Source organism: Hylobates moloch, unplaced genomic scaffold (assembly GCF_009828535.3).
Source record: "Hylobates moloch isolate HMO894 unplaced genomic scaffold, HMol_V3 SCAFFOLD_67, whole genome shotgun sequence".
In the NCBI taxonomy this organism is placed as follows: domain Eukaryota; kingdom Metazoa; phylum Chordata; class Mammalia; order Primates; family Hylobatidae; genus Hylobates; species Hylobates moloch.
Genome location: NW_026652342.1, coordinates 361,802 through 372,265, shown reverse-complemented (window position 1 = coordinate 372,265; position 10,464 = coordinate 361,802). Strand labels below are relative to the sequence as shown.

General features: G+C 38.3%; 1 protein-coding gene across 3 annotated transcripts in view; it reads left to right on the top strand.

The window, feature by feature from the left end:
• LOC116463810 (centrosomal protein of 112 kDa) overlaps positions 1–10,464 on the top strand; it is a 390,683-nt gene that overhangs the window by 35,996 nt on the left and 344,223 nt on the right. For all 3 annotated transcript variants that reach the window (XM_058434855.1, XM_032147075.3, XM_058434856.1), the window contains exon 6: positions 7,734–7,877. In XM_058434855.1, the coding sequence (XP_058290838.1) occupies positions 7,734–7,877 (144 nt within the window). The remainder of the gene's footprint in view (positions 1–7,733; positions 7,878–10,464) is intronic.

The window sequence follows — 10,464 nt, the reverse complement described above, 5'->3', positions numbered from 1 at the left end:
GTGTGTGTGTGTGTGTGTGTGTGTGTGTGTGTGTGTGTGTGTGTGTGGGTGTGTGTGTATGTATGGGTGTGCGTATCTATCACATTTTCTTTATCCATTCATCCTTTGATGGGCACTTACATTGATTTCATATCTTGACTATTGTGAATAATGCTGCAGTAAACGTGGGAATGCAGATATCTCCGACATACTGATTTTATTTTCTTCAGATATATATCTAGTAGGGGGATTGTTGGATCATATGGTAGTTCTATTTTTAATTTTTTGAGGAACCACATTGTTTTCCCTAATGGCTCTACTAATTTGTATTCCCTCTAGCAGTATATAAGGATTCTCTTTTCTCTATATCCTCACCAACACTTCCTATCTTTTGACTTTTTAATAATAATCATTCTAACTACAGTTAGATGATATCACATTGTAAATTTGGTTTGCCTCTCCCTAATGATTAGTGAGGTTTAGCATTTTTCATATACCTTTTGGCCATTTCTGTGTCTTCTTTTGAGAAATGTCTATTTAGGTCCTTGGCCTAAATAAGTCATTAGGTTATTTTTTAATCTTCAGAATATTTGTTTTTTTGCTGTTGAGTTGTTTGAGTTTCTTATATATTTTGGATATAAACCCCATATCAGATGTATAGTTTGCAAATGTATTTTCCCATTCTGTAGGTTGCCTTTTCACTCTATTGATTTTTTTTTCCATGCAGAAGCTTTTTAGTTTGATGTAATCCCATTTGTCTTTTTTTTTTTCTTGCTTTTGTTGCCTGTGCTTTTGAGGTCCTGTACAGAAATTGTTGCCTAGATTTATGTCATGGAGCTTTTCCTCTATGTTTTCTCTTAGTAGTTCCCTAGTTTTAGTTCTTCCATTTAAGTCTTTAATTCATTTTGAGTCGATTTTTGTGTATGGTGAGAAATACAGGTCTAATTTCATTGTTCTGCATGTGGATATCCAGTTTCCCCAGCACCATTTATTAAAGAGACTATACTTTCCTCATTGTATGTTCTTGGCATTTTTGTCAAAAATCAGCTGGCTGTAAATGTGTGGATTTTTTTTTCTGGGTGCTTCATGCTGTTTTATTGGCCTGTGTGTCTGTTTTTATGCCAATGGCATACTGTTTTAGTTACTACAACTTTGAAGTATATTTTCATGTCAGTTACTGTGATGCCTCCACCTTTGTTCTTCATGCTTAAGATTGCTTTGGCTATTCAGAATCTTCTTTGGTTACATGCAGATTTTAGGATTGCTTTTTCTATTTTTATGAAAATGTCATTGATATTTTGATAGGGATTACATTGAATCTGTATATTGCTTTGAATATTATGGATACTTTATTTCATTTTTAAAAATAATTTCAGCTTTTATTTTAGATTCAGAGGGTACATATGCAGATGTCTTACATGGTTATATTGTGTGACATTGAGGTTTGGGATATGAATAATCCCATCATCCAAGTAGTGAGCATAGTGCCCAACAGTAGTTTTTCAGCCTTTGTCCCCCTCTTTCCTCTAGGAGTCCCCAGTGTCTATTGTTCTTATTTTTATGTCCATATATACCAATGTTTAGCTCCCACTTGTAAGTGAGAACATGCTTGGTTTTCTGTTTCTGCATCAATTTGCTTAGGATCATGGCCACAAGCTGCATCCACATTGCTGCAAAGGACATGATTTCATTTTTTATGGCCATCTAGTATTCCATGGTGTATATATACCACATTTTCTTTATCCAGTCCACCATCGATGGACATCTAGGTTGATTCCATGTCTTTGCTATTGTGGCTAGCATGGCAATGAACATACAAGCTCATGTGCCTTTTTTGTAGAATGACTTATTTTCCTTTGGGTATATACCCAGTAATGGGATTGTTGGGTCAAATGGTAGTTGTTCTAAGTTCCCTGAGAAATCTCCAAACTGCATTCTACAATGGTTGAACTACTTTACGTTCCCATTAACAGTATATAAGCATTCCTTTTTCTCTGCAACCTTGCCAGCATCTGTTGTTTTTAATCTTTTAAATAACACCCATTTTTACTGGTGTGAGGTGGTATCTCATTGTGGTTTTGAATTGCATTTCTCTGATGACGTGTGATGTTGAACATTTTTTCATATGTTTGTTGGTCGCTTGTATGTCTTTTTTTGAGAATTGTTTGTTCATGTCCTTTGTCCACTTTTTAATGGGGTTATTTGTTTTTTGTTGTTGAATTATTGAGTTCTTTATAGATTCTGAATATTAGACCTTTGTCAGATACATAGTTTGCAAATATTTTCTCCCATTCTGTGAGTTATCTGTTTACTTGATAGCTTCTTTTGCTGTGCAAAAGTTCTTTATGTTAATTACGTCCCACTCGTCCATTTTTTATTTTTGTTGCAATTGCTTTTGGGGATTTAATCATAAATTCTTTACCAAGGTCAATGTCTAGAATGGTACTTCCTAGGTTTTCTTCTAGGATTTTTACAGTTTTAGGTCTTATACTTAAGTCTTTAATCTATCCTGAGTTAATTTTTGTATTTTGTGGGGTATCCAGTTTCATTCTTCTGCATATGACTAGCCAGTTATCTCAGTCTCATTTATTGGATAAGGGATTCTTTCCCCATTTTTTTTGGTCAACTTTGTCAAAGATCAGATGGTTGTAGGTGTGCATCATTATTTTTGGGTTCTCTCTTCTGTTTCGTTGGTCTATGTGTCTGTTTTTATACTAGTACCATGTGGTTTTGGTTATTGTAGCCTTATAACTTAGTTTTAAGTTGGGTAATGTGATGCCCACTGGCCTTGTTCTTTTATTTTATTTTGTTTTTGAGACAGGGTCTTGCTCTGTCACCCAGTCTGGAGTGCAATGGCACCATAACAGCTCACCACAGCCTTGAGCTCCTGGGCTCAAGTGATCCTCCTGCCTCAGTCTCCTGAGTAGCTGGGACTACAGGTGTGCATTACCACACCTGGCTAATTTAAAACTTTTTTTTTTTGTAGAGATGGGGTCTCACTATGTTGCTCAGGCTTGTCTTGAACTCCTGACCTCAAGCGATCCTCCTGCCTCAGCCTCCCAGTAGTGCTGAGATTACAGGAGTCAGGCACCATGCCTGACTCATTCATCTTGCCTGGGATTGCTTCAACTATTCAGGCTCTTTTTTGGTTCCATATGAATCTTAGAATCATTTTTTCTAATTCTGTAAAAAATGACATCGGTAATTTGATAGGATAGTGTTGAATCTATAGATTGCTTTTTAGTTGGCTCTTTTCTAGTTTTTATTTTGTTATTTCTAGTCATGTGGTTTTTCTTTCTCGTATTTTGGTTTTTATCTTTTCTATAAATTTGGCATATTTTTGTATTTGCTTCAAGGACATTGTGTACCTAGCAGGTCCCCTTCTTTCCTTTGTCTGAATTCGCTAGTTTCATATATTCTAGTTTAAATTGTCAGGTATTTGAAGAGAAGAGGCTTCTGTCACTTACAAGGGTATGTCTTTTTCTTTCTGCTGGACTAGTAAAGCGTTTTTTCTAGTTATACAATAAATACTGGATGTGTAAATACGTAAACCTGTTTGAAGTTTTTTTTAGTCTTGCCCTGTCACCTGGCCTGGAGAGCAGTGGCGCTATCTTAGCTCACTGCAACCTTCGCCTCCTGGATTCAAGCTCTTCTCATGCCTCAGCCTCCCAAGTAGCTGGAATAACAGGTGTGGCCACCACTGCCTGGCTAATTTTTGTAGTTTTTGTAGATATGGGATTTTTCCATGTTGGCCAGGCTGTTATCGAACTGTTGGCCTCAAGTGATCCTTCCGCCTTGGCCTCCCAAAGGGCTGGGATTACAGGTGTGAGCCACTGTACCTGCCCCCTCACTGAAGGCTCTGTGTGTGTGTGTGTGTGTGTGTGTGTAGTGTAATTTTATGTAAATCTGGGCTGAGGATGAAAACTGAGTACAAGCAGGACAGGCACCAAAATTAATAAGCACATTATAGATTCACTTTGTTATTTATGTAGTCATTCATTCAACAATTATTATGTATTCTACATGGACAAGGTGATATATGTATGTGTGTGTGTATATTCCCTAATAGAAATATGCATCCTATGTCTCTCACCTTAAGTCCCAGTTATTCAACTACCTATTTAAAATCTCTCCTTGGTCTGAATTCCATCATTGTCCCTAAACTTCATCTTCTTCCTTTGTTGCTAAAATGGGCATTCCCTTTTTCCCTATCCCATGGAGAATACCTATCCCATGGAGATGCCTATCCCATGGAGGGATATACCTGCCCAGTAGGGTATTCTCTATGGGATAGGAATCAGCTCAGCTACTTAAAGACCCTTCCTTTTGCTTCAGCTCACACATCTAATGCCTTGCCAAGTTCTGTTAATTATCCATCTTTTGAATGTATCTACCACTCTTTCTTCCTTAGTTCAGGAAACACCTGTCTCTTGCCTAGATCACCTGTAGCTACCTCCAGTCTGTCCCTCGTCATTCCATGTCCCACAATACAGCTAAATTGGTCTTTCACAAACACAAATCTGGTTGACCTCACAACCATGTTTAAATCACTCTAGTGGTTCCCATTGTCCTAGTGGCTCCCATTGTTTCCTTAGTTCTTAGGACTTACAAGGCTTTTCATGATAAAGACTCTGGTGATCTTTCAAGCCTCATCTTTGCTCACAATTCTTCTTCCTGTCTTGACTTTTGCCCCAGCTGTCAACACGTTTTGCTGTTGTAATCTGTGGGCCTTTAAAAAATATTGAGTTATGGTTTACATGCCATAAAATTCACCTTCTTAAAGTACCCAATTCATTGTTTTTTTTTTATGTATTCACAAAGTTGTGCAACTTCCACCACAATATAATTGCAGACCATTTTCATCGCCCTGGAAAGAAACCTTTACCCATCAGCAGTCAGTTACCACTCCCCACACCCCAGGCTCTTCAACCACCAATCTACTTTTTGTCTTTTTAGATTTGCCTATTCTAGACATCTCATATAAATGCAATAATATAATATGTGGCATTTTGTGACTGGCTTCTTTCACTTACCGTAATGTTTTTAAGTTTCACCCTCACTGTAGCATGAATCAATAGTTCAATCAGTTTTATGGTCAAATAATATTGCATTGCATGGATAGACCACATTTTGCCTATCCATTCATCAGCTGATAGACATCTGAGTTGACTCCACTTTTTGGATATCGTGAATAATGTTTCTGTGAACATTTGTGTGTGTTTTTACATTCTGTTAGGTGTAGTCCTAGGAGCAGGATTCCTGGGTTATGTGGTAACTCTGTTTATCTTTTTGATAAATTTTTTGAGGAACTGCCAAAGTGTTTTCCACAGTGGCTGCATCATTGACCTGTGGGGTTTTGTAATACTTTTCCCTTTATTTGGGACAGATTTCTGTTGCCTCTGGGTCTCCTCTGGCATGAGCCAACTATATGGTTAAAGACGAATATGTAGGATGCTGGGAAGGACATTTGTGTCTCCTGTACCCATTATCAAACTCTGGGTAAAAATTCTTCTTGAGAATTCCTATGGAGCAACTCATTGTTATATCCTATGGTTTCATAAACTCTAGCAAGATTTGTATCCTATAGCCTAATAATATTTGCTACTAAGATAGTTAGGAATGTTTGCCCTTTAAAGCCTCCTAGACTGAGTGACCTGGACTCCAATTCATTGTTAGGTTTGGGAAAGTGCCCACTGATGCATTATGACTGGTACATAGCAGGTACTAATAAAATCTGTTGAATGAATACATTATAATCACCTCTGGTTAGACTATTAGACCAGATGCCTATCCAGTCCTCAAACACATCAGCCAAGTAATAGCATACTTGTTTTTGCCAGTGCCATTTTTACCCTTGTAGTCTCAACTACAAATTCTTTGGATGAGTGTTGTAGACTGACTTACAGATACCCCTCCAACAGCGACAGTCCGTTTATAAAACAACTGTGGAAGACACGTGAGAAACCACTAAGTGTTGATGGGCTATTAGATTTTTGACATTTGGCAGGCATATGTTCTAGGGGCTTTGGGAGACCATAAACATGAGGAAACCACTACATTGTATAATTGCTCCTGTAAGTACAACTGTAAAATTCCAAGTGACTCCTTTAGAGCCCATTATCTGAGTTACTATCATGTTATTCGACAGCTGTGAAGGAGCACTGAGATTTGGGTGCAATGTACCAGCTACGTGACTCACTTTTGAACAACAGACCTAACACTGCTTTACAATGTTTATTTCAGCAAAACTAAAAATCAGATACATCAGGGATTTTGGGGACCACTTACAAATAATCAAAACTGTGTATGTTAAACTTGCAAAATCCGGGAGTCTTCTGTATGGCTATTACTGAGCATCCTCATTCTTCCTATTCAGCTAGAAACTAGAAGAAGAGTTCTTGAGACCTTTACCAGTACAATTATCATAATTATTGCCTGCATTCTGCCCTAGCTTCCATCTCTCACAGGTTTTCCCTGTCCTTCCAGTATCTTCTTAGTCAAATAAGAGTCCACACTGTCTGTATTGTGTCCTTTCTCTCTTCCCTATTTATAGGTAGTGAATCAAATATATCATCTGGGGCCAGCCACGGTGGCTCACACCTGTAATCCCAGCACTTTGGGAGGCTGAGGCGGGCCAATCACTTGAGGCTAGGAGTTCGAGACCAGGCTGACCAACATGGTGAAACCCCGACTCTACTAAAAATACAAAAAATTAGCCGGGTGTTGTGGCGGCTGCCTTTGATCCCAGCCACTTGGGAGGCTGAGGCAGGAGAATCACGTGAACCTGGGAGGTGGAGGTTGCACTGAGCTGAGATTGCACCACTGCACTCCCGCCTGGGTGAGAGTGAGACTCCATCTCAAAACAAAAACAAAAACAAAAAGCGAAATATATCATTTGGACTGTTTGGACTCCTGGTCTCTTCTATTGGGTAGGTGTGGTGTTGGATGCAGGGAATGGAAGTTAGACTCGGAATTGTACTGCCATTAAGATAAGTGAAGGAATGCCCACAAGGCTGGGAGCACAGATTTTCAACCCCTTTTGGAAGTTGTCCATTGAAGCTTGTCTGGACCTCCTGTGTTTGCCTTTGTTTTCCTTACCTTAGTTTGTGTAGAAATTTTAAAGCCTCATCCATTTAAACAGTATATACATAATGATTTTTATAAATAAAGACCTCCGTACATATAGTATACAATTCTGCTTAGTCATCCTACCCATACTCTATTTGGTTGATAAATGTGATCTTTTTGTCTGTTTTTTAATAGATTAGGGAATGGCTAGAAGTAATTTCTTGTTCGAGGTGCGGGTAGGGGAGAAAGCAGTTTTTAACATTACTGGCCTACAAAATTCCATGCAAATAGGATGAATAATGGGGACAATGGGACAATATTCCTAATTAGTAACAATATTATAATGTTTCTGTTTTCTCATTTCAGACTAATACTAGTAATGTTCACTTGTATTATCTGCCTGATTTATTTACCATTTCTACCTGAGGCAGATAATTCTTTTTAATATTTGCTCATCCATTAAAATTTTCAATTCAGGAAAGTAAAGGAAAAATTAAGTGTTTCTTGATCCTGCTTTTTATATGATATCTTTGCCTTTAATGTTTATTGGTGGTTTTTTATATCTTTTGGTGTTCAGGTCATTATATATATAAATAGAGGAATATAGGAAACCATTTTTTCTGCTGAATTACAAAATAGTCAATTCCATAGTAGTAAAAGAGAAAACTCTCGATTTCCTGATGTAGCTTCACAATGCTGTAGCAGAAATGGAACAGGAAAAGTTTGATCTTCAAAAGCAACACACTGAAAACATTCAAGAATTGCTTGAGGATACAAATGTGCGTCTGAATAAAATGGAGAGTGAATACATGGCGCAAACACAGTCCACAGTGAGTCTTTAAACCTGTTCTTGACATCTTAGAACCTGTCTTCTCAATTTCCATGTCCTCATGCTTCCCTGATGTGCACAGTGTAGAAAGAAGTGTGTTACAGAATCAAAAGAAAAACTTTACCTTCCTACTGCATACAGATTTATGTGTGGCCATGGACAGACCCTTGAAATCTGTGGGGGATTTGACTCTAGAGTGTTTGATGCTGCTTTTTATTTATTATTATTATTATTATTTATTTTTATTTTTTGAGACGGAGTCTCACCCTGTCACCCAGGCTGGAGTGCAACGGCATGGTCTTGGCTCATTGCAACCTCTGCCTCCTGGGTTCAAACTATCCTCCTGAGTAGCTGGGATTACAGGTGCCCTCCACCATGCCCAGCTATTTTTTTGTATTTTTAGTAGACGAGGTTTCACCATGTTGGCCAGGCTGGTCTCGAACTTCTGACCTTGTGATCCACCCTCCTTGGCCTCCCAAAGTGCTGGGATTACAGGTGTGAGCCCCTGTACCTAGTCTTATTTATTATTTTTTAACCCTCAGAAGCCTTCACAAATCTTTCTTCTTCTTCTTTTTTTTTTTTTTCCATTGACTTTCAGTTCAGAGATAATCTCTTTTCTTTTTTTTTTCCTTCGAGACAGTGTCTTGCTCTGTTGCCCAGGCTGGAGTACAGTGGCTTAATCTCGGCTCACTGCAACCTTTGCCTCCCAGGCTCAAGCGATTCTTGTGCCTGAGCCTCCCAAGTGGCTGGTACTACAGTTGCATACCACAGCATCCTATTAATTTTTATATTGTAGTAGAGACAGGGTTTCGCCATGTTGGCCAGGCTGGTCTTGAACTCCTGGGCTCAAGCAGTCTGCCCGCATTGGCCTCCCAAAGTGTTGGGATTACAGTCATGAGTAACCACGCCTGGCCATTTCTTTTCTATCTTTTTTTGTTTGTTTCATTTTTTTTAAATGGAAGACTTGATTGTTTTTCTGAAAATAATGCTAATGTGAAGGAAATCAAAGAGGGAGATTGGAGTAGTGTGACCACTCTGACCAATGTTCTTAATAGATCATATTGACTCAGGAGCCAGACATAGACATCACGTGGGTAAGCCCAAAATGTTCCGTACTGAAATAATTCAGAAGGAGGTCACCACAGTCAGGCTACACAGCAGAGAGACCTGTGACACTGGTCAGGGTGAGATAGAGGATCCCCCAAAGAGACTATTCATTGATTATATATGGCTGTGGAGTCTAGGTCTGAGGAAGTGACTGTCTTCAGCTCTTTAGGAACCTGCCTTACATCTCAAGATCCATAAGCCTGGAAGAGTTCTGCTGGAAAGCTACTCTGCATGTGGATCAGAGCTCCTCATGTCCGTGGCCAGTGCATCGCATCAGTCTTGTTACTGATACAAATGGTCCCCTACTTAACGATGGTTTGACTTACAATTTTTTGACTTTATGTTGGTGCAAAGGTAAGATGCATTCAGTAGAATACCAGATGCTCCTCAATTTACTATGGGCTTATTTCCCAAAATGGTTGCATGGGTACTTAAAGTGATGCATATTGCTTTTGCACTGTCGTAAAGTCAAAAAGTCATGTAAGTCAAGCCATTGTAAGTTGGGGACCATCTATCTGTACATTCATTCTGTTCTTCACTTTCAATATAGTATTCAGTAAATTACATGAAATACCCTATATTTCATTATAAAATAGGCTTTGTGTTAGGTGATTTTGCCCATCTGTACGCTAATGTAAATGTTCTGAGCACATTGAAGATAGGCCAGGCTAAGCTATGATGTTTGGTAGATTAGGTGTATTAAATGCATTTTTAAATTAATGATATTTGAAACTTAGTGATAGGTTTATTGGGACATGATCTCATTTTAAGTCAAGGAGCATCTGTATGTAATATGACCTTATAGAATGATCAAGTGTTGTATCCCAGGCATGAACTCTATCGCATTTACCATTCACAACCTCCCCAGGCCAGCCTGGCTTGGTCCAAGTACTTTCTTGAATTTAAAGCTGTGGAATTAGAACAAGAGTTGTTACCCAGCCATATCACACATATATCTTAGAGTGTGTTACCTTGCACCCTTAGACCAGCACTAAGGTCTACCTCACATTGAAAAAAATGAGAAGTGGTATGCACAGTTGTTTGGAACCTGGACTTTAGGGTCAGACAATTGTGGGTTCAAATCCCAACTCCTTAATAGCTTGGGTGTCATGTAAGCTCTTCGGATGTTAATTGTTTTTATTTGTGGAATAGAATAACAGTAGTACAATATAATGTAAGTTGTTGGAAATATTATATTAATATACATAAATTAAGTATGTAATATATACATATATTAATATACATAAAATATATTAATATACACAGTACGCACTCAGATCATTGTTAATATTATGTTCAAAAATGAAACATACAAGAATGACAATTAAGAGAGACATACAAACGAAAAAAGAAGGACTCAGTTTAAGAAGTTCCCAGCACTTTGGGAGGCTGAGGTAGTCAGATTGATTGAGCCCAGGAATTCAAGACCATCCAGGGTAACATGGCAAGACCATGTCTCTTCAAAAAAAAAAAAAAAAAAT